At 49.7% G+C, this 24,858-nt stretch overlaps 1 protein-coding gene across 1 annotated transcript in view; it reads right to left on the bottom strand.

Annotated features, from left to right (window-relative positions):
* The window catches only part of LOC122367599 (serine/threonine-protein kinase/endoribonuclease IRE1-like), a 159,757-nt gene that overhangs the window by 40,519 nt on the left and 94,380 nt on the right, over window positions 1-24,858 (bottom strand). Inside the window, exon 5 of the mRNA XM_043340861.1 lies at window positions 23,143-23,284. Coding sequence (XP_043196796.1) covers window positions 23,143-23,284 — 142 coding nt within the window. The remainder of the gene's footprint in view (window positions 1-23,142; window positions 23,285-24,858) is intronic.

Genomic DNA, 24,858 nt, shown 5'->3' with positions numbered 1-24,858 from the left:
TTTTCAACAGCTGTTTTTGAACATGTTTGATCCACATTGCTTCTGCCTGTTGCAGATGCTCAGCAGTTGGTGACTTGCTGATGGATTTCAATGTCTTGTCCGTTTTCAGCTTATAAATGGGGAACATTCATTCTGGCCAGGGTTCATAATGTCCAGGTTACGATATGCCCAGTGTCGAAATGGCCAGTGCCTTGAATGGGCCAGAGTTCATAATGTCCAGGGATTGCATGGTCCAAATGCGGCCAACTGGCTGCAGATAGGGTATATTCAAAGAGGCCAGGGTTCATAATGTCCAGGGCACGATGTGTCCAGTGTTCGAAATGGCCAGGGTTCATAATGTCCAGGGCACGATGTGTCCAGTGTTCGAAATGGCCAGGGTTCATAATGTCCAGGGCACGATGTGCCCAGTGTTCAAAATGGCCAGTGCCTTGAATGGGCCAGAGTTCATAATGTCCAGGGATTACATAGTCATTGAAAGTGACGTCATTATGTAAAAACACGGAACCAGCTCAATGCAAAGCAGTGCAGTGCCGAAGGCAATGCCTTAGGAGAGATTACAGGCGATAGTAAATCAAATATTTTTAGGTTAAAGGAAAAGGGCCACCTTCGTGAAATATGAAGATATCGTTGTTTTTCATTTTGACATTATTATTTTTCATTTTCTTTTTAAAACTGGTGCCAGAAGTGCACAATTCGCGAAAAAGTATTTAAAACTATTTAACATATTGGTACTATGTTGATACTCTCTACGGCACCTACTGTATGATGGCATAGCGATGACGTCACACTCAAGCAAATCAGCGTTCAGAAGACAGACTCGTCGGATTGTGTCAGATAAGCTGATTGGTTAAAGCTGAGCTGGTTGGAGCTGATTGGTAAAAAACCAAAGCCTCGCCGCGGGTGGCTGTATTGTCGGATAAGAACGCATTCCTGGGATAAGGACGCATTCCTGGCGTATTTTCTTTTAAAATTGCCGATAACTACGAATGGAGGCCGAAATCGGCCGTAAGGAGGTAGACAGTCAGGTTTTCGGACACGGGCTACAAGATGGCTATCTCAGTTTCAATCCCCATGTTAAAGGTGGCCCTTTTCCTTTAAGTGGTTATGTATCTGGCTTCAGGCCGAAGGCCTGAAGCCTGATGCATAACCACTTAACCTAAAAATATTTGATTTACTATTGCTTGCAATCTATTCATGCGAGAAACTATTTCCTTATCCCCGGTAGGCAAATATCATTACCTTAGGTTAGGTTAGGTTAGGTTAGGTTAGGTTAGGTTAGGTTAGGTTAGGTTAGGTTAGGTTAGGTTAGGAAGGTTAAATTAGGTTAGGTTAGGTTAGGTTAGGTTAGGTTAGATTAGGTTTGGTTGGGTTGGGTGGACTATGTAATCCCTGGACACTATGAACTCTGGCCCATTCAAGGCACTGGCCATTTTGAACACTGGACACATCGTGCCCTGGACATTATGAACCCTGGCCATTTCGAACACTGGACACATCGTGCCCTGGACATTATGAACCCTGGCCATTTCGAACACTGGACACATCGCGCCCTGGACATTATGAACCCTGGCCTCTTTGAATTTACCCTATCTGCAGCCAGTTGGCCATATTTGGACCATGTAATCCCTGGACAATATGAACACTGGCCAATTCAAGGCACTGGCCATTTCGAACACTGGACACATCGTGCCCTGAACATTATGAACTCTGGCCTAAATAATACGCACCCTTATAAATCGTCCTGTAACTCCTAGCAGCTTGTTGTAACTGTTGAACTTGTCCACGTTTACTATTTCTCCTATACCCACTTTTTCCTCTTGATTTTCAATATTCATCACGTGTACTCCGATGCGGTCTGGAAGCTCTTGGTCTGGTACTGCTTGACTTATCGGCCACTCTTCCACTGGTAATTGTAAAAAATCTGGCCCTTGTTGCCAGATAGACTTGGGTCCGATTTGATTGGGACTAGTGGGCCTTGTCACCAAATCGGCGGGATTGTCTCGAGTGGCTATCCACCACCATTCTCCCGGATCAGATTTATTTTGAATTTCAGCTATCTTCGTCGCGACAAACGTACCGAACCCGTAGGATTCCTTTTGAACTTGTGCTTGGACAATTGCAGAGTCGACAAGATGAAATATTGATTTGAAGGAGTACTCCATTTCTCGCTCAATTGTCTCTCGCAATCTGCATCCCAGTACAGCTGCACAAAGCTCTAATCGGGGAATCGTTAGCTGTCTCGCTGGTGCTATCCTGTGTTTTGCTGCAATAAGCCTTGCTTCATATTTTCCAGTACTAATGTTGGGGAGCGGCGCACGGCCGCCCGGCGGCTGGCGGCGGACGCCAATCCCGCTACTCTACCGCGCAGTAGTGACGCGGCGGCCGCGGCGGCCACTGATTGGTCGGCCGGGCCTGGGCTGCCTATATAAGGCGGGAGCAGGGCAAGAGGCCCGAATAGGCAGGGCTAGGACAGTGTTGTCACCTGATTTGGAGCGTGCGTTGTGCTCATTGTAAATATACTAATCAGCTGAGCCGAGGTGTTTGCCGGTGAATGCGCGTCCGAACAACTGGCACGGTCGGTAGGACTGTTCGGACACAAGCGGACGCGCATTCGTTGGCTTACACTATTTCTTAAGTAAATTTCAATATAGTTCAATTAGAATCGGCCTCAGCGCAGCAACGTTAAATGGAGAGAGAATTCCTGCTCTTGACTAACTTTGAAAATTTCACGGGGGAGAACAAACAGGCATGGGGTCAATGGTACCGACGATTCCGGGCAAAGACGGCCGCGTTTTCCGAAGAAAAACGGCTGCAGGGCCTGCTCAGCCTTCTGCAGGGCGGCGCCCTGGATTACTTCGCCTCGCTGTCAGAGGACGTCCAAGGAAGTCTGCAGCAAACAGTAGCCGCATTGGAAGCCCGCTTCGGCACGGCAAAGAACGCAATGCAGGGACAAGCTGAACTGGCGAGCATCCGACAGCAGCCCGGCGAGGCGACTCGCGACTTCGCGGACAGGGTGCGCCAGGCCGGCCGGGAGGCGTACCCGGGGGCGGCAGCCGGTGACCCGTCCGTCGAGGCGACCATCGTCAGCCGCTTCGTGTGCGGCCTTCGTGACGAACAGCTGCGGATGCGGGTGCTGACAAAGGACCCGGCCAGCCTCATGGAGGCCATGGATGTCGCCGCTAAAGTCCAACAGCAGCAGGACGCACTCCGAGCAATGCGGCCACCCAACGAGAGCGAGGCGTTGGCGGTCCGGGACCGGGGCGCACCGGGCGCAGATCGCCTAGACGCGCTGGAGAGGGGCATTGGGGAGCTGCAGCGCGCCCTGCAGCGCCTTGACACAACGGGAAGGCGGGACGCCCACCGCTCGGGGCACGGGGCAGGGGCAAGGGACCCCCAACTCGGGCCACCGAACCCGAACAGGCAGGGCCCGGGGCGCCGCTGTTTTCACTGCAATAGCCCGGACCACCTGATCCGCGACTGCCCGGCGCGGCAGGCACAGGGAAACGATCGGGCGGGGTGGTCCTTCCCACCCGGTCACCAGCAGGCGGGCTTGGAGTGGGCGGAACGCCCCCGTGGTCCGCCTGAGGAGGCCGGCGGATGGGCCCCATTCTGCCCCGGGTGCAGCCGTGGAGGACAGCGATGGGCGGGTTGCCCGCCTGCCCCCGCGACTGCATTCGTAGGCACGCCTAATATCCCGTCGATGGAGGGCCCCATAGCACACACGGGACACTGGCAGTGGGGAGACACGCAGGCAGCGGGGTGCGACCGTGAAGGGCAGCGGAGGGTGGATTACCCACCTGCCCCCTACGGCACACCCGCTGCGGGGCAGCCCACACGTCAGGGACAAGCGTGCCCTCCCGATCCCGCGGTCATGCATAGGGGCACTCACGTAGCTGCGGTGGGTCAGCCACAGGGAAACGAGTGAGTACCGGTGCGACGGGACCAGTGCCGGTACGTAATCCATCAGAGTCCCACAGTGCGGGGTTGACGGCGTCAGCCGTAGAGGTGCGGGTCGCAGGTCACCAGGCTTGGGCTCTGGTGGATACCGGGGCCGACTTTTCCATGATAAGGGGGGATTTCTGGGACACGATCAGGGGAAGTTTGCACCTCCAGTCCTCACCAAGCACGCGGCCCGCAAGGGGGGCCGGAGGTAACGAGCTACAGATGCTAGGCGTGGTGCACAATTTCGGGCTCGAGATACAGCAGAAGGCATTCGTCTGTCCAGAGGTGGAAATAGTTGGGGGCCTGCTGTACGACATTGTGCTCGGAAGAGACTTCTGCTGCCGCGAGAAGACGGTCATCGACGACGGGAACGGGGTGATCAGGCTCGGGAGCCTGACACTCCCCCTACCGAGCCACGCGGAGGTGAGGCTGCAGGGGCCCAGGCGCTGCGAGCGTTCGGGGGTCGAGAACGCGGGTCTGGCAAGGCGCTGCGCACAGGCCTGCGAGCGGGCAGTGGCTCTAGTGATGTGCACTGCTCGCGCCGTCTTCCAGTCGGCAGGGTTCAACCGACAACGACACGGTTCGACCCAAGCGACCCCATGTGGGGTCCCCGTCGAGCCCCACGGGTCCGGGACGAGTCGCTGCGGGGGCGGGCAGCCCAGCAGCGGCTACGTCGAGGTCATGGTGACCTCAAATGAACCAGAGCCGGAGAGCGCGGGCCGCTGCGAGGGCGGGTCGCCCAGCAGCGGCAACGCAGGCCAAACAGACAGGCTGACCGTCCAGGCCAGCAGTGAGGTCGACTCGGCCAGCGAAGCACTACTGGTGGCGGGCAGAGGCGCACAGGCCAGCAGCCGTCCAGGTGCCGACGGCGACGCAGGCGACACCAGCTCGGTGGAGCGGGGCGAGATGCGTAGGGCGCAAGACGAGAGCCCACCGCTCAACTACGCCCGACGGTGCTTCAGCCATCAGACGTCCCCCGACAGCTCGATGCTGGGAGAGTGGGGCAAGGTCTTAGGACCAGGAGCCCACCATGTTCGGGTGGTGAACGACCTCGTCGGCATGACCACGGCGAGTGGGTTCAGGGCGGCGGTGCCGCCTTCCCTGCGCACCCATGTGATGCAGCTGGCACACGAGCCACCGATGGGCGGGCACATGGGACACCGCCGCACCACGCTAAGGGTGAAGCAAAGCTTCGTGTGGCCCGGATAAGGACATCAAGGAGCACTGCAGGACGTGTACCCTCTGCCAGAGGCGGAACAAGATGGTACCGTCGCCAAGAGCTCCGACACAGACGGAACTGGTCACACGTCCCCTCGAGCGCGTACCTGGTGGCAGAGTGAGACCACCGATCGCTAAATGGTGTGCGCGGCATCGCCCAGATCGCGGCGCGGGACCCGAACCGCCTCCTACCGCCTTCGGTCCGCCTGCGCCGTACCGAGTGAGGTACGAGCGTCTCACCCGCCCCCGGCACAGTATCAGGCGGGGTCCGTGAACCGCGTGCGTTGTGGGCGCTGTAGTGTACTGTATGTGTGTGAGCGGCCGTGCTCCTCGCCTGTGTGTAGGGGGAGGTGTGTGTTGGGGAGCGGCGCACGGCCGCCCGGCGGCTGGCGGCGGACGCCAATCCCGCTACTCTACCGCGCAGTAGTGACGCGGCGGCCGCGGCGGCCACTGATTGGTCGGCCGGGCCTGGGCTGCCTGTATAAGGCGGCGCGCCGCCCGCGACGCGGCAGTCGCTGAGCGGTGCGCTCGGCGGAGGGAACTCGGGGGCTGGGAGCAGGGCAAGAGGCCCGAATAGGCAGGGCTAGGACAGTGTTGTCACCTGATTTGGAGCGTGCGTTGTGCTCATTGTAAATATACTAATCAGCTGAGCCGAGGTGTTTGCCGGTGAATGCGCGTCCGAACACTAAGTTCCCATTGCACATATGCACACGCTCCATAAGCTTGGATACTGGCGTCAGAGAATACGATTAAAATTGGATCGTCGATGGCTTCTTTTGGCTTCAAACATCTTGCAAAGGTCACATTCTCTAATTCGTATAAATCCTTGAAAAACAACTTCCAGTCGTTCCCAGGGGGATGTCGTCCCGGTTCTTCCCATGTATTATTCGCCAATCAGCTTAACACTACCGGTGACGTCACTGGAGGACCGCCAATCGGGTCCGGCCGGCCGGTCGGCCGGGCCCGTAGAAGGCGAAACGCAGACGTTTTCAGAAAAGCGTAAGCCGTATAGATACAGTCGTGGATGGAGTTTTGGTGTGATTCGGCTCTCCAAGAGTGCGTCAGGGTACCAGGACCCGGACAAAGGTCATAGTGAACCGGCATCTGATAAAATCCGCTCACCACTTAGCAGCCGACTTCGATCCTTCACCCTCGTCAAACACAAAAGCCTGCCGGTCATCAGTCCACCTGCATCTCTGCATCTGCTTACTACCTACATCGACCAGTTACTGCAGCCGTTTTGGAGCGGCTCACGGCCGATAACACACCGGGCGTGCGCTAGCCGCCGGTACTAAGCGCTAACCATTGAGTGCGCGTGGCCGACTGCCGCCCCGATGGCGCTGGCGCCCCGGCACCGGCGCGGCGCTGCTGACCCATGGAGGGGGGGGGGGCTGATAATTAATTGAGCCGGAATTGGGATAGAAGCCGGTATGGGACTGGGATAGAAGCTCAGCGAGACTAAGGGATTGTGTGGTGCCTTCGGTAGGCCCCTCAAAATCACCCGTGTAGGGCCCTCAGGGCCGCCGGTTATGAAGCCTTTGGAGGCACTGGTGTGGGCCCTCACAGGTACCGGTGTGAGGCTCTCAGAGGCATTGGTGGGGGGCCCCCAGAGGTGCCGCTATGGGCCCTCAGAGGCGCCGGTGAGGGTCCTCACAGTTGCCGTTGTGGGCCCTCAGAGACACTGCAGTGTGGGGTTGTCACAGTCGGGTGTGGGACCCTTAGAGCTGCTGGCTCAAACCCTTTACAGGCCGACAGGGGCTCTCAGAGACCGACAAGGGTCTCTCAAGAGGTCTGCGGTGCCTTCGGGAGCCCTGTGGAGTCCTTAGATACCAGCAAGGTACACTCAGACGCCAGTGGGGCCCTCAGAGTCGTCGGTGTGGGGCCTCAAAAGTCACCGGTGAGTGGCCGTCCGATGCGCCTCCGGCGTTGAGCCCCCAGAGCCGCCGATATATGGCCTTAAGAAGTACTGGTTTTGGGACCTCATTCAGGGGTGCCGGTTGCACTCAGAGGTGGCAGTGTTGGGCCCTCAGCTAGGCACCGGTGTGGGGCATTCACAGCCTCCGGTGAGGGCCCTCGCAGGCGCCGTTGTGGGGGCCTTCAACCATTGGTTTAGCTGGTCATCGCAGGCGTGTGTGGAACCCTTAGAGCTGCTGGTCCCTGATAGGCCTGTAAGGGCCCTCAGAGGCCGGCAAGTAGCCCTCAGAGGTCGCCAATAGGCCCTGAGAAGCCGGCAAGGGGCCCTCAAAGGCCGACAAGGGACACTAAAAAGCCGGTGTGGGGCTCTTATGGAGAGAAGTGTGGCTCTTCGGAGCACATAAGGTGTTCTTCCAAGCCCTTTGGGGCCCTTCTGAGTCGAAAGATGCCAGCGTGGACCCTCAGCCGCCATTTGGCGTCGCCTTGCCCCTCTGGCCCGAGAGGCCCCCTGATCCGATGGGAGCACGTGCCCCCTGCATCCCCTCCCCCCGGGTGCAGATAGAGAATGCAATCGGCGGTGCGGAACACAACAATTGCAATCGTTCCTCCTCCCGTCGCGAGGTCGCCCATCCGATCCATATCCCATCCCATGATAGTCAACCCTGGGGCTCGGGTCGGCAATGTACCGGCAAGGAAATCAGCTTTAGGTGTGTAAAAAAGTTATGAAGAGTCATTAGTTGTCGTTATGTTCGCCGTTCAGTAATAACAACTATACGGTGCCAAATGTACCCGACGTACAGCTTGGAGCCGGGCGCCGCCCGGTCTCCACCAGTGACGTCATGCTAATGCTTAGCGACCGGTCCATTGGAAATCGCGGGATGATTCTACCTCTCTTATACGGCCTTGGTCGTTCCTGCTTTCCTCAGGTATTGGGTCATCCCATACAGATGATGTCGAAGTTTCTTGTTCATTGGCCTTTCTGGATATCAATGTTCTGAGTAGAATTTTGGAAGTTATCGTAACTGGCGCAATAAACCCTAGAGGGTCACAAATACGCGCTGCCTGACCCAAAATTATTCTTCTGGTTAATACCCTTGGAAACACAGCATCGATGTTCGTTTCCGTTACGTCAGGTCCAGTCGGTACCCTTTTCTGCCGTTGAGAAAAGTTGATTTTGACTTGAAACATGAAATGATCCTGCTTAGGCAACCAACGGCAACGCATGCCGAGCACCTTTTCTTCATCAACATTCATAAGTGTAACGTCAGATTTTGCTGCAGAAACGCTGTCATCGCCAGACCAGATATAATCCAGTGCTTTACATTAAAACCGCCCTTTTGCAACATACCTTGCACCTCTTCTGCTAGGGAATGCGCGTCTTCATACCGTGGCACTGACTGGATCAGGTCATCAACGTAGCTGTTTTTTAATATCATTTCCGTGGCCCTTTCACATATGCTTCGATTCATTTCGGCTATCAAATTTAACGCTACCATCGAGATTGTTCCGCTTGGTCGGTCTCCGAATGTCACTGCTAGCATCATGTAATGCGTGGGTTCCTGGCTTATATTCAAGTTCCGCCACAAGAAACGGTGCACGTGCTGGTCCCTCTCAGCCAATTCAATGGAATGGTACATCTTACTGATGTCCCCCACCAGTCCAATTGATTTTTCTCTGAATCGAAGTAATACCGGGTGTCCCAAAAGTAAGGTCATCATTTGTTTTGGCCACACCGCCAAAAATACGCGATGGATAGAAATAAATAGGATATCATATGAAAGAGCATTTTATAAAATTTTATTCTGATATACATATGAGTCAATGGTTTGGCTCGTAGCCCCACATTTGCTGCTTTTCTACATGGCTACCATTTCGGGCCGCGTGCACGAATAGACTGCGTTTTACTTCTTCCACTATTCTGGAGCGATTCTCTGGTGAGATGCCGCTTATGTTTGCTCGGAGGGATCATCCTTTAGTTCTTCCCGGCTCGTTGGGTTGTCCTAAAAGACAACCTTTCCGTTGTGTACCCAGAGAATAAAAATATGAAGGTGTAACGTCAGGTGACCGCGGAGGCCATTCAATGGCGTTGCCCTGACTGAAAATTACGCGATCTCACATCCACTCTCGGAGACAATGCATGATCTTCAGCACGGTGCAAGCATAGTCTCCATCCTGCTGAAACCACTGCTGGTTGATGGTGTCGGCACAGCTGCGTTGCGACGAGCGGAAGAACCACTGGGAGGACTCTCGGCCACCTCTCTTGATTTATTTTCACCCGATTCGCGCTGTCGTCCTCAGGACGTCGAAGCACAGGTGGCTAAGTATACATGCCCTGTGCGTACATTATACCTTTTTTCTGACGTTTTACCGGTTGGGGCGAAACTATGCATGGGTTCAGAGATAGGGCGAGCTGATAGGGTCTGCTTAGGGCCGAAAACTGGGCGGTATTTACCCTTTGTTTTAATGACGGACCCTCTCTAAGAGTTGAATTTCGACCTTCTCAGTTTTATGCCTACTGCTCGGTGTAGTTATGATCAAAAATGGTTTAAGCATGCAAGAAAATAATTTTATGGATGTACCTTGCACGTGTTAAAATTGGAAGTGATTCGGACTCTTACTTCTCGAGATATTTAAGTTTTAAATCATGACCTTACTTTTGGGACACCCGGTACTCCGAAAAGGTTGTTAATAAAATCGGGACCTTTCGCCCAGTAATCATTCAATACATGTCCCATGAATGACGCTGACGCGTTAAAGACAATCCGCAGGGGTGTTGATACTGAATTGGGCTTAACAACTTCATGGTGACATAAATAGTGTATCGGCCCTTTAAAGTTTAGCATTTCTTCTCTGGATAATTTTCTAGCTACTCCTCTTGCTACCATATCTCGTATTTGCGCGTCGTAGGCTTTTGCATGATCATTTCCCATCTTGAGCAACCTTCTTTCCGTGGCTCTCATTCTTGCTTCGGCGATGGTAACGTTGTTAGGGAGTTCATTTGGGTCTCTAATCCAAGGATAATGCGCAATGAATTTTCCCCGCTTGTGATCGTACACTAGCCCGTCCTTTATCAGTCGCAATTCCCGTTCTTCTTGTAGGCTGTAGCAACCGGTACCTGTAGCGCATTTGCCACACTTGCAACCACCGCATCGAGGAGTGCAACATGTTCCAAGATTTTCAACCGTGAAATATTCGTCTAATTTTCTTTTCAAACTGGTCAATGGTTCAATGTAAATATTGTTTACATCGCAAATATTGGAACCACGGATGATCTGAACTTGTCTGGAAGAAGCCACTTCTCCAGTGAGACAACCGCGAATGCAATATCCAAATTGATTCTTTAATAGTTGAAGATTGCCAATCGTTTCAGTAACAATTGGCATGATCGCACAGCAATCAATGCCAATTAACATATCAACATTGCCGTGAGGTCGTTCAATGTCTTTGGGCTGGATATTTTGGAATACCTAAAGGTGCCACTGCAGAAACGTCGAATTTATATAATGCGGATGTAATTTCTTCAATGCCGTACGCGTGAACCTCCCATTGCTTTCCGTTGGCATCAATCAACGGAACAACATAGCGTTTGCTGTTGTAATCTTGCGTTTCGTTTCCAACTTTCGTTATCGCCAATGTCGTATCGTGACCTGTGAGATTCAATGTAGATGCCGCTTTATGGTCAGTTAACTTGACCTGGTGACCTGACCTGACATGACCTGGGGTCACAAATTTAACACATTGTCCAAAATTGATGTACCAAAAGCTACCCCAAGCCGTGCGGTGCTACGCGCCGCGGTTTTTTATTCACACGCAAAAAACGTGGCAGGGTGGTAACATATGCCCCCCACTGGGACGAAGGTTAAATGAACTTTGCTCATTTCCGTAAAATGCACTCGAACGCCTATCGAAAAAAAGCCAACCTCCGCCGCCGAAGGCGGCGGAGGGGGGAATTTTTTGATAGGCTAGGGGCATCGGCCCCCAGCGGCCCCCTGGATCCGCGCCTGTGTGACGTCATCAATGGTCACCAAAGTTTTTTTTGCCAATAACTCCGTACAGGAACAGGAAACAGCCGCGCGAATGGTCTCATTGTGTTCAGCTCGTCAAGGCGCATCGAATGATATACATGATGACCTCAAGGTCATGTGACGTGAGGTCAACTTTTGACCTTGACCTTTCGAGATCAACATATATATTATTCGATGCGGATTGACGAGAGGATCATGATCAGTGGCGTATACAGGGAGGGGGGCATGGGGGCCATGGCCCCCCTTTTCGCCCAGCCGCCCAAATGGCGCCCCAATTAGCATCGACTAGGCTGATGCCGTTTTACAGAGAGAACATGAATTAAAAAGTGATGTGCAGGCACTGGCAGTGATCGAACTCAATATCTCTTTGAGGGTGCCTGGACACCTAAATGTTCTCCAGGGCACCCCCAAATACGACCTGAGCCCCCAAATGTTGAAGGGCGCCCCTCCGGATACCAGAATATTCCGAGCCCCCGGGGTCGAAAGCGCCCCTGAAGAGCCGCTGGCACCCACCTGAACGGAACAGTCGCCCCATTAAAGCTTGATGTCGCCCCTCTAGAGCACCCGGCGCCCCTCTGAAGTTCACAGCTGCCCCAATCGACCCAACCAAGATCGATGGCGCGCCCTGAAACCACTGGCGTCCCTCTAAAGCACCCGCAATCTTTTCAAGATCACAGTCGCCCTATCCGAGATCAATAGCGCCCTCAAGAGCCACTAGCGCCCCCCCCCCCCACCCCCTTGAGACTGAAGTCGTCCCGCTTGAGACTTAAGTCGCCCCATTCAAGCCCAATGACGCCCCTCCAGAGCGTCCGGCGCGCTTCTGAAGATCGCGCCCATCTAAACGAAGGTTACAGCTGCCCCATCTTAACCCGCGCCCCACTGGGGTCTGTGTATAACACGCCCTACTGGGGGGGGGGGGGGGCTATTCATAGCCCCCCCTCCTAACTCCGAAACTACTGGGCCGATCGTCAAAATTCAAACGGCGTCTGATAGCCCCGGAAAAACTGTCGAGCGAAACCTAATTTCATTGACCTCGAGGTCACCGATGACGTCACAGGTCAGGTCAAAGTAAAAATTATTAGCATTTTGGCTTGTTCACATTTTGGGCTCTGGCCACCGTCTTACAAGTCAGATCAGGCTCATTTTTGGTACACACACTCTTAAACAGATGCTCTAGATACCCTGAGGGTACCAAGCTTATACTTTGATTTTCAGGTCAAGGTCAGGTCATCACAGGTGACGAAAATATTTTATCATGCGTCGGTCACGTGACACATGTTTTATGGTCCATTTAGGCCATAGATTTCGAATTTGATGTCGTCTGTGTCATTCGAGGTCATTTTGAGTCGAATTTAGCTTAGGTCAGGTCACTTTCAGGTCAAAAAAGGTCAAATTTTGAAGTTGAAATTTTTCAACAAAAAAGGTGTCTATTGGATGCAGTTTGAGCTCCGGAACACGATGGTGCCATTTATATTAGTGTACGATGTCAAATACTTACTGAAAAATTGATTTGAAAAATTAATAATTGTGATTTTTTTGCAATAATGCGTATAACTTGGCCATTTTTGAAGATATTTAGCTAAAACTTGCTAGAGTTAGTCATAATCAAGTGTTCTGTCACATATATTCCGGTTTTTTCGAAAAGTCAAAAACTTTTTGAAAAAAAATATAAAAATACATATTTTGAATATTATTATATCAAATTTTCGAAATTTTCAAAATTTTGAAAATTCGAGATAGCAGTTTGATAGCGCGGTCAATTCTGAGTCCTTTCATGCAAAGAAATTGGATCTAGGTTAAAAACTGAGCTCTTGGGAGCGATTGCCGTGGTTCAATGTTTTGCGTCGAAATCGGCCGAACATGACGTCACTCTGACGTCATTTCCGGCCGACCTATGGTAGCTACGAAGTTCAAATTTTGACACAAGGTGTCAAATTGATGCAGCCAAAGGTACTGTAAGTTTGGCGTCGATCCGTCAAGCGGTTTGGAAGTTATTGCAGAAAAACGGGAGGGGGGCTATAAATAGCCCCCCCCCCCAGTGGGGCGCGGGTTAAGATCGATGGCAACCCTCTGAAACCAATGGCGCCCTTCTAGACTACCCGGCACCCCTCTGAAAATCACATTCGCCCCATCCGAGACAACGCCCCTGGAGACTACAGTCGGCCCACCCAAGCTCAAGCCCCTCCAGGGCCTCCCTCCAGCGCCCTGCTGAAGGCAACAGTGGTCCCATCCATGCCCAATGGCGCTCCTCAACGCCGTTCTAAAGATCACAGTCGCCCTATCAATCCGAGGTCGCTGGCGCCCCTCAAGAGCCACTGGCGCCTACCTGAACCGGGACTTCAGTCGGCCCATCCTTGATCAATGGGGCCCCTCTGAAACCACTGATGCTCCTCTGAAAATCCCAGTCGGACCATCCGAGATCAATGGCGCCCCTCCAGAGCGTCCGACGCCCTACTGAAGGCAGTAGTGACCCCATCCAAGCATTGCACCCCTCTAGAGCACCCGGTGCCATTCTGAAGATCACATTCGCCCTATCCGAGGTCGTTGACGCCCTCCAGTAGTCACTGACGCGAAACTGAATGGAGACTTCGGTCGGCCCGCCCCATTCAAGATTGATAGCCCCCCCCCCGAAACCACTGACGCTAAGCAATTATTGGACAATGGGGCTTTCTCATCGACACCAAGGGCCCTTTTCAAGATGCAGCAGCCAGGCGGCCCTGCTTAGATCATTTTTAAGGTTAGGTCGAACTGGTCGAAGGTCAGGTCACCAGCGACAACCGAAAATCAAATTTCGCCGATGTTGACATTTTTCGACAAAGCGGCGCATGTCAGGATTCAGAAAGAGATTGAGCTACAGCGCCGCAGCAAAGCGCATATTCGATAGCTCTTTGTATGCTCTCTCTGATTGATTATGTTTTAGCATAGGTGTAGGAACGTTTTCGAAAGTGGGGGGGCCAGGCCAAGATTACTTTACTACTCAGGTTGGTTCACTAGGGAAATAAAGGCGCCGTAGCTACGTCACGGATTTGGTAGCAATCTGGTAGCAATTTTTGCAGACATCAATGGCGCGCGTGTTGTTTGATCGTCACCAATCCTATTTTGCTGCACTACTTTGTTATTTCACTGCAATGTATTGTACATTACATTTAATGATTAAAATAAAGAAATATTCGTAACCAAGCAAGTCAGTTTTTCTTTTCAAGGCAACACTCTGTCAGCATTGAGCCTTCAGAATGTGTCATGTTATAGACTTTCTCATATTACCTACTCTTGTGGAAAACTTTCTTAGTCATGAAAAATGTATGCATATAGGTATGCATAATTAGAACTTCATTTACAAGTTTTATAGAAATAAAATTTCACATTACATCATCATAAGGCTATCTGCATATTTCGTTCAACCAATGAAATATTTATTCAGCAGAAGGCAGGTACTTCTGAGTAGGCACTGATATTTCTGATCTACACCAATATTTCAGGAAAATGACAGAGACTGAGAAGCTTTTTAAAAGTTCAGCATATGAAAGGGATGTTATGGCTTGTGCACATTGAAAAACATCAGATAATGTTTTTGAACCATCTCATTCACCAGCACACATCAATCTGGCTCCTGGATTCTGTTAACCCGCGCATGACTGGGGTATTTTCCATAACGCGAGTGACTGGGGGGGGGGGGCTCTCCAGAGCCCCCCCCCTCCTATCTCCGAAACTACTGGGCCGATCGTCAAAATTCAAACGGCGTCTTATAGCCCTGGAAAAACTGTCGAGCGAAACCCATTTTCATTGACCTCGAGACCACCGATGACGTCACAGGTCAGGTCAAAGTAAAAATTATCGACATTTTTGCTGGTTCACAATTTAGGCTCTGACCGCCGGACCGCCGGTCCGATCAGGCTCATTTTTGGTTTACGCACTCCTTGATAGATGCCTTAGATACCCTGAGGGTACCGAACCTTTACTTCGAATTTTTAAGGTCAAGGCCAGGTCATCCTAGGTCACGAAAATTGTATATCATGTATCGGTCACGTGACGCATGTTTTATGGTCCATTTTACTCGTAGATTTCGAAAATAGTGTCGTCTGTGTCATTTGAGGTCATTGTCAGCTGAATTTACCGGAGGTCAGGTCACTTTCAGGTCAGAAAAGGTCAAATTTTGAAAATGAAATTTTTCAACAAAAAAGGTGCCTATCAAATGCAGTTTGAGCTCAGGAACACGATGGTGCCATTTATATTGCTGTACGACGTCAAAACCGTACTGAAAAATGGTTTTTAAAATATATAATTGTAAAATTTTGACAATAATGCTAATAACTTGGCTATTTTTGAAGATATTTGGCTAAAACTTGCTAGAGTAGTTTATCAGTGTGTGTTCTATCATATATATTCCGGTTTTTGAGAAAAGTCAAAAACTTTTTGAAAAAATCAAAAAATATATTTTTTGTAATTGTAAATACATATTTTTCAAAATTTTCAAAATTTCGAATATTCGAGATAGCAGTTTGATAGCTACTTGTATTTGTAGTCTACTCATGCAAAGAAAATGGATGTAGCTTTTAAAACTCAGCTGTTGAGAGCGTTTGCCGTAATTCAGTATTTTGCATGAAAATCGGCCGACATGACGTCACTCTGACGTCATTTCCGGCCAAACTATTATAGCTAGAAAGTTGAAATTTTAACACAAGGTGTCAAATTAATGCCTCTGAGGGTACCGCAAGTTTCGTGTTGATCCGTCAAACGGTTCAGAAGATATTGCTGAAAAACGGGAGGGGGGGGGGCTCTGTAGAGCCCCCGCCCCCCAGTCATGCGCGGGTTAAGGACACATTCCAAAATAATGCATTATTTTATTTCATTGACCACCTTGCAAAAGGCAAACAGCAAAAACATCACCACCAAAAATAGAAAAAAGTCAACAGGTAGGTAGGTACCAGCGGATCTAGCCCGAAGTCGTGCTGTGCCATGTGCCTTTGAAAAACTTTAGCAGTCAGAGTTGAATAAACGCCCCAAACTTAGCCATTCATGCATGAAATATGTGCAAATTCTGGTTGAGCATTTTAATAAAAATGAAACTAACAGCTGTATTAGATATACCTTCAACTATAAAAAGACAAAAATAACAGCAGAGCTTACTCTACAAGGCATAACCATGAATTTTAAACTGACATCCAAATTCGCACCTCCGAAGTTTAACCCACCTACCAGGCACCAGCCACCTGCACATTTCTATGTGCTACGCAGTGTGCACAGTCACTACACACAATTATGAGAATTAAAATAGCTTTGAACAATCAAGCAAGTCAGGACCTGGTATGCAGATTCACAAGTTCTCTCAACATCTTCAACTACCAACAATCAAGAGCACTTTGTGATCTCAGTGACTCCGCAGATCCATCTTCTGTTTTCCATTTTCAGTTTTCATTTGAAATATGAGTTCCATCTCGGAGGCACATGTTGCATCATTATGTTTAAACAATTATTATGCTTGAACTATTGGTTTTTCATGTGAACTTTACTTCAAAAATTGATTTAATAATTTGCATTTTACATAATGCTGCGATCACGACGCACCAAATCACAGATAACTTGATAATAACCAAGCAAAAGCCACATTCTTCAGCAAACTATGAGAGCTACATGATCCATGCTGCGTTGAAATAATTAAAAATCGCCAAAATCAGTCAAAATATGACAATTAAATTAGTATAAACTTCACAAAACTCTGATTTGTGAGGCAATGCGCAACAGAAATGCGAGGGAATATGGTAGTAATCTGGTAGCAATTATGAAGGATTTCCCCTGTCGCTGATAAAAAAACACTTGAAACAAATTTTTCAACGCAGAGGAAATCCTTCATTATGAGTTGCAGGGACCATTTGATTGGCCCATTTTAGATAAATATAGGCCGAATGTTTCGATTTCAACCCCATTTATCGTAATTAGACGAATCCATTGGTTTAGTGGTACGTCTTTTGAACACATATAGGCCTTAGATTTCTCCTTAGCCCGCCTGAAACACACCATGCTTTGCATGCATTTCTATGGGTGAAGGAAAATTCATGCGCCGTGATGACGTCACGGTAAAGGAATTCTGAAACTCGTGAACGGGGGCTGGGCATGGCTCCCAGAGGCACAAAACCTCAGCTACCCCCAAAATCCATTTTCTCCTCGGATTTCGGCCACTTTATTTTCGCAAGCATGCTCAAATTGGTAAAAAAAAACGTGACAAGGAAAAAATCGATAAAAATCTCGGGGAGACTCCCGTCCAGAAATTAAATCTCATGGACGCGTCCCCCTGGCCTCCGCAGCCGCGTTGGCACCAGGAGCGGATCCAGGAAAACTCCAAGGGGAGGGTCATGAATCGAAGTAGTGCCCCTACCTATACCCAAAATTAAAACCTCAACTGATTTCGGCCACTTAATTTTGGTGGTGCCCTATTTTTATTTTTTATTTATTTGTTTTTGCCCTGGCAGGCCTGTGGTGCCCCTGGCGGGCCTGTGGTGCCCCTGCTAGGCCGCAGGTGCCCCTGGCAGGTTTGTGGTGCCCCTGGAAGGACTGTGGTGCTAATTACGATCCTGAAGTGCCAGCGACAGGCCCATGGTGCCTCTGCGAGGCCGGTGGTGCCCCTGCGAGGCCGTGGTGCCCCTGCTAGGCCGCTGGTGCCCCTGGGCCCTGACAGGACTGTGGTGCTCCTGACAAGCCTGAAGTGTCCCCGACAGGCACGTGATGCCCCTGACAGTCCCAAGGTGCCCCTGCGAGGCCAGTGGGTGTCCCTGGCAAGCCTGTGGTGCCCCTGGCAGGTCTGTGGTGCCCCTGGCAGACATGTGGTGCCCCTGCTAGGCTTCTGGTGCCCCTGACAGGCCTGTGGTGCTCCTGAAAGGACTGTGGTGCGCCTGGGCCCTGACAAGCCTGAGGTGCCCCTGACAGGTCCGTGGTGCCCTTGACAGGCCCAAGGTGCCCCTGCGAGGCCGGTGGTGCCCCTGGAAGGCCTTTGGTGCCCCTGGAAGACCTGTGGTGTCCCTGACAGGTCTGTGGTGCCCCTGGCAGACCAGTGGTGCTCTTGCTAGGCCGATGGTGCTCCTGACAGGCCGGTGGTGCTCCTGTCAGGTCTGTGGTGCCCCTGATAGGTCGGTGGTGCCCCTGGTAGGCCTGTGGTGCCCCCGGGCCCCAAGGGGCATGACCCATGTGACCCCACCTTGGATCCGCCACTGGTTGGCACCCATGCGAAATCCAGAAGCATCCAAAAACTTTTTTATTACGAGCGAGCGTGAAACGTGAGAAGTGAAAAGTCAGCAAAAGGTACGTGTGTGGGGGGGGGGGGGGGAGGCAGTTAACATTGCTGGCCCCCATTCGAAAGTGGGGGACCATTGCCCCCTGCCCCCTGTTCCTACGCCTATGCCAGTAACCCAGTAACCGATCAACTAATGCAAGGCCGCCTAACATAAATTGTTAGTTTACGCCGTTTACGCATTCTGCTGCGCCAGTAACTATTGTCTCTCTTTGCAGCGCGCGCTGCCCCTAAGCTGCCACTTATTGCTTCTGACAAAGTTACCTTTCATTGCCCGGTGGAGGAAAATTGCACTCAATAACGATGAAGCACAAATGGAAATCTTCATGGAAGGGCAGGCCGGAGAACCGTCAAGTTTGTTCTTTGGGGTGATACCTACAAATACAATAAAAAGTTCGGCAAAAAGTGGGGGGGGGGGGCAGTTAACATTACTGGCCCCCCTATATGAAAAGTGGGGGGCCACCGGCCCCCCGTCCCCCCTGTTCCTACACCTATGCGTTTTAGCCTCAAAATATACTTTTCGCGGAGGACGTTTATCTGTAATACCTCTTGGCTCAGACCTGCACGAGATTAGTTTATCCAGCATCGTGTTCCATTTTTCGAGACAGACGAGTCAAATGAACTAGAATTTGACATTAATCCTCGCCGGCCGAGGGGGGGGGGGCGGGTGCCGCCCCCCCCCATAGGGTTTTTTCGCGATAGCTCCGAACACGCTGGCGATAGAGAGTTGAAACTTGGCATACCTGACCTTTGATCCAAGCCGGATCTTTTGACACCAACCGCATTTTTGGATCAGGTCAGGTCACTGATCTATGACGTCATAAGTGAACCTCTGCACGGTCTTCAGATGTCGCAACTTCGCAACGCCCTCACTGCTAGAGGAGATGTCACACGGAAATGAAACTTGCAGGGTCTAGTATCTATTATGAGTCCCACAACTTGTATATCTCGGATTTTTCCTAAAGGTCATATGAGGTCAGGTCAATTTCGTGACCTCACCATTATAAGTCAATGGGGAAAAATGAAAACTGCTATTCTGGCGCCGGGAACGATCTCCAACTACCTCAAGCACACCGAATCGTGATTTGATGCACTCCTTGCAAGGTTAGATGCGTCACTTTTGCAATGTTGACCTTGCGTGACGTCATTTATGACGTCATCAAGGTCATATTAGTTTTTCGTCAATAACTCTTGATCAAATTGAGCTAGCGAGTCGGGAAAGCCACCGATGGACTCAGGAAGGCCTGCCGAATCGAATGATATGCGACATGACCTCTTTCGACCAACTTCGTGACCTGGGGGTGCTGACCTGACCTTGACCTGAAGTCAACACCCCAAGTTGACCTGACCCGGACAAAAAGTATATCATTCGACGCGCCTGAGCGAGACGAACACGATGCTGCCAAAATCGGCGCTCTGCGGCCGTTTTTGCGAAGTTATTCACCAAAAACTGAACCGTACCTTGGGGCACTTGACCTGACCTCAGAGGTCACCGGTTGACCTAGGACCTTAAAATCGGGTACCAATCTCTGCGTCTCGTAACGGCGCACACGCTCGGTTTTTCCGCGACGCGCTAGCTCCACCAGGGGCGAAACGGCGAGGGGGGGTCGTACCCGCCCCCCCCCTCGGCCGGCGCGTATGTAGAAAACCAATAGGTCCGGCGAGGGTTAAAAGGGCATTTGAGAATTTAACCTAAGGTAAAGGTCATCACCTAACCGGGAAAGGTCATACTGCATATTAGTCGATCCAAATTTTCGAGAAGGAAAATAATTATATGTATAGGGTGTTTCATTGGTCTATAATATCTCTATCAAAAGTTATTGTCCAAAATCTACTGGAGACCTTTCATGACCTGAGATTACCTCAGTAACATAAAAGTAATCACATCACGAATGACATTTACCGATTAAATGTGTCATATTTACCTGAATCCCGATGTTTGAGGTTGTTTTCGTTCAGAAGAAGAGCATTTCAATTGTCTCCCATTAATCTGCGCCGTGCTGGAAGGGGGGTTCCGCCCCCTTAGGTTTTTTTCGCGAATATCTCAAAAACGGCGTCGCGCAGCGCCGCTGTTTTTGGTACACCTGTTTATACATCTTTTCTACACAGCTTGTGAAAATTTCAGATCAGGGTCGTTCAAGGTCAGGTCACCAGGGCACGTCAAGTGGCATCACCTCAAAAAAGTTTAAAGGACCGCTATAGCTCCAACCAGGGTTGTGCTTGACTCATGAGTCGAGTCAGAAATTTGACTCAACTCTGACTCAAATGAGTCAGATTTAAGTCGAGTCGGATAAAATGTTGAGCTGTTGAGTTGAGTCAGAGTTGAGTCGGACAAAAATATTAAGGCGTTGAGTTGAGTCAGAGTTGAGTCAGGAAAATAACTTTTGACATTGAGTTGAGTCAAACATTAGGAACATGAGTTAGCTGACTCAACTTTCTAGAAACAACAAGCTTTTCATTCCCCCCCCCCCCCCCGGTTAACAACTTCGCCCTGACCCTGCTGACGGATTTTTATCACCCCCCCCCCCCCCCCGCTCAACATTTTTTTTTATCTGAGTCAATTTTGAGTCAACTCACTTGACTCAACAAAAACTTTGAGTCAAGTTTGAGTCGACTCATATTTTCATTGAGCCGCTGAGTCATGAGTCGAGTCAAGGGAAAAATTCAGCCCCTTGTTTGAGTCAGAGTTGAGTCAGGGCCTTCTGAAGTTGAATGATGAGTCGAGTCGGCACATTTTTTTTGAGTCGAGCACAACCCTGGCTCCAACGACTGAACGATCACTTTTGAAACTTTCAGAGATTGATAAGACTAACAATATGTAGGTATAAAATGCTCATCTCGGACTTTTTATTTCTGTGACCTAAGGTCAGGTCAATTTTAGGACCTCAAGTCAGTGGGAGAAAAGTGAAATGCGCCTCTTTTGGACGAATGTCGTTTAAAACCCTCCAAACATCGGTTCATAGGTAAACATAACACACTGAATCGTAAAAATGGACCTGTTAACCTTTTGTGTGCCCTTGAGGTCATTTCAGGTCATAAACGGTAACCAGCAGTTTTTTGGCTATGATAGAGACGTGCTTGAGTGGTGAAAACACGTCAGATGTGGTCAGCTCGACGATACGGATCGACTGATATGCAGCATGGCCCATTCCGGTCAGGTCATGACCTTGACGTGCGGTCAAATTTTCAAAATGACATTTCAAGGTCAACGTATATGTAGTTCATTCGACGCGTCTCGACGAGAGGAACACGTTCCACGGCGCTGTAGCTCTATTGGTTCCCGAGTTAGCCGTTGGCAGTTTCCAAAATTGTTGAAATGGACTAAATTTTACCTTTGATGACCTCTGGTGACCTGACCTTTGACCTGACCTAAAAATTGAAACGAAGTCTTTCCGTCATTATTTTTGACGCTCTTTCGATTTCCCCTTACTGCGTGTCGCTACGTGGCCCAGGAGCCGAGTTAGAGGGGGGACTTGAAAACGCCCCCCCCCCCCCCAGCACGACACGGAAAGCACAGGCCACCAGTACGGCGCGGGTTAACTAATAGATAATAGAAAGGTCGCAAAATTGACCTGGCCATCTCAATGTAGATATTTGGTCTGAGGAGTACGCAAGGCGAATGTTCGGTGAGATCAGCAGGTTTCTATGGCGCTTATTAAAGTCGACCATGCACACTCACATCATCAAAAGTCGTCTTCTATACCTCGCCGGCCGAAGACATTCTTAACCTTCGTGCCACTATATGGGACAGTCTCACGCCTCACCCATCTGGCACTCATGAAGTCATGAGTGTCTGAGATTCTAAGCACGGCCACCCCGGTCGACCAGAGGCTGCAGTCCACAGGTCACTTTGGATCAGTGAGTGAACTTGCATGTTTTTTTTTTGCAAAGAATAAAGATTGTGCCTATCGATCAACGTATATTTTACCGTTTCGAATTTGCATGGGTGTGTGTTTTGAGATAGCATGTCCGTAGCCTGAGCTCGTTTCCTATATCGTGATAAATATGCATAAAGATCAAGGCTTTTGATAAAAAACACCGGGCTGCAAATTGCAATAATTGGATTTTATGAAAAATCAGCGAAACCTGGTTCTTATACTCGTATTTTGCAACACCTAGTAAATCATGCATGAATATATGACGTTACATTTTAGACTGACCCCCTGTCACTAGCTCACAGCGGCACCCCTCTCAAGGGAAAAGTCGCTCCCTCGAGCACCATGGCCCTCCCCCCTTTCGCTGATTTCTGGCTACGCCACTGATCATGATGATGCCCTTAGTTTGTCCCTATCTTGACTAGTTCGAAAGTTATTCGAGAAAAACTCTATATCTAGCGCCGCCATTTGGATTTTTTTATCCCTGTGACGTCATCTTTGACCTGACCTGAAAATGAACTTATAAAATTGTAGACCTTGTCCATGCGTATCCCATGCCGCTTACCGCTTGTCGCTATCTTGCTTCGTTCTCAAGATCTCAGGGGGGCGGTCATCCGCCCCCCCCGTCGGTTCTAAGTTGGCGCAGACCCCCGTCGGTGCGCGGGTTAAAATCGACGAAACCTTGACACCCCGTGACGTCATTTGTCTCCTGAGTCCTCCCTATGTGGCAGCATAGAACCGTAAGCCCCTGAAAAAAACACCTTTCAGCCCTGAGGCCGGGAATTCAATAAATTTCTCCTGACACCTCGCTTTTTTAGCGGAAGCACGTCGGGCCTGACGGCCCTCGGAGCTTTTGCTAAAAAAAACAAACTCCATGAAAGCTAACCTGGTAAAACAGTTGCGTCTTCTGCGGCTCCCAGAAGGTCGGATGCCTGGCCACGTACTTGCTTGATGGTCTGTCACCTGGTGTTATCTGAATCATCTCTTCGATCAGGCTCCTCATGGAGCCCTTCGGTACGTCATCCAGGCTGAAAATGATTTTTTTTCAGAACATCACACGTCCCGTAGTGGGGAACAACCGATTGATGTCTCGCCGATTATGACACCTTCCAACTATAGTTCGTTTTTTTTTTCTAAGTTCGACCCTCACTGTAAATATTTTTTTGAACAAATCAAGAGAATTGCTAGCTGAAATACCTAGAAAACTGGTTAGCGCACATTGTACTGCAGGTATGAATAATATTTCCAAATAAGCTTTAACCCGCGCCCCAGTGGCGGTCTCAGCCAACTTCGCCCTAGTGGGGGGGGGGGGCATATGTTACCACCCACCTCTAACTCAAAAACTAAGAGGGCTAGAAAGACGCGGTAAAAAGCAGTCGATAGCTCTCAATGCGTACGTTTGCAAGTATTTCGGTCATTTTTCACCTTAGAGCAATATTGGGGTCACCAGAGGTCATCAAAGGTCAAAATTTGCCAATTGTCATTATATTTTTCAGAAAACATGCCGCTATCTCAGGAACTATGGTTGCTAGAAAAATGCATTAAAAAGCAATCGATAGCTTTTGAACTCTTCTTTTGATAAAGTCATTATCAAAATTGACCTCAGGTCAACGGTTTAGCCTCCAGAGGGCAAAACTTCAAAAATAGCTGTTTTTACGAAAAGTGTTTTTCGACAATAACTTCTACCTCCAAAAAGCCACCACATTTCTATTGCCAGAATCGTGTTCCTCTCGCCGAGACGCGTCGAATGAACTATAATTTGACCTTAAAAGGTCAACTTAAAAATTTGACCTCAGGTCAAGGTCATGACCTGACCGGAAAAGGTCATGTTCCATATCAGTCGCTGCGTCTCAACTCTCAACAAGACAAACACAATGAGACCATCCCCAGCGTTCTATCTTTTTCCAATCGCGAGCAGGGTTGTATACGACTCAATCAATAGCAATCAATTCAATCACGACAAATTTGGGAAACCAATCAAATCAATCAAGTCAGAGCAGTTTTCGGGAATTGATTCAATCGACTCAAACGCGACAATGAAAGGAATCAATCAACTCAATCAAACGACTCAAACCAAGACATACATTAGGTTTTTTGCCCCACCAACTTGGAAAAGTGTCCATAGCAGTCTGGTGTACCTACCTACCTACCTACCTACCTACCTACCTACCTACAGAAGAAACATAAAAATATTGTCATTTAAAATTATAAATTGCCATGCCATTCAAACTTTCTATGTAGGTAATAAGGAAGGATATCTATGTAGTGATGGACAGGTGGATCATGATATTGAGGTTCAATGGGTAGAATTGGAGCAGAAGTGTCATTTATTGGGTGCAAAATGACCCAGTAGTTGACTCGCCCCTTAATCCAAATCACCACCTTTCACCTAAAAGTTGTCAATTTAATTTTGGCCATATTCCAACTCCATTTACACTAAATATCCGAAGGTTGGGACTTTTCAATTAGACAATCACTATTCTTTAGAATTGTGATTTTCTATTTATCAGATATTGCAGTTGAAAGTTGGCTGCTCGGATTTTGGCAGTGTTCGTGATTTGGCCATTTACCCTACACTATGTCTATTTTCATGGATAATATG

This window comes from Amphibalanus amphitrite, unplaced genomic scaffold, assembly GCF_019059575.1.
Source record: "Amphibalanus amphitrite isolate SeventyFive unplaced genomic scaffold, NRLGWU_Aamphi_draft 000880F_arrow, whole genome shotgun sequence".
Classification (NCBI taxonomy): Eukaryota; Metazoa; Arthropoda; class Thecostraca; order Balanomorpha; family Balanidae; genus Amphibalanus; species Amphibalanus amphitrite.
Note: the sequence above shows the minus strand (reverse complement) of the source record. Positions and strands in the feature narration are given on the sequence as shown.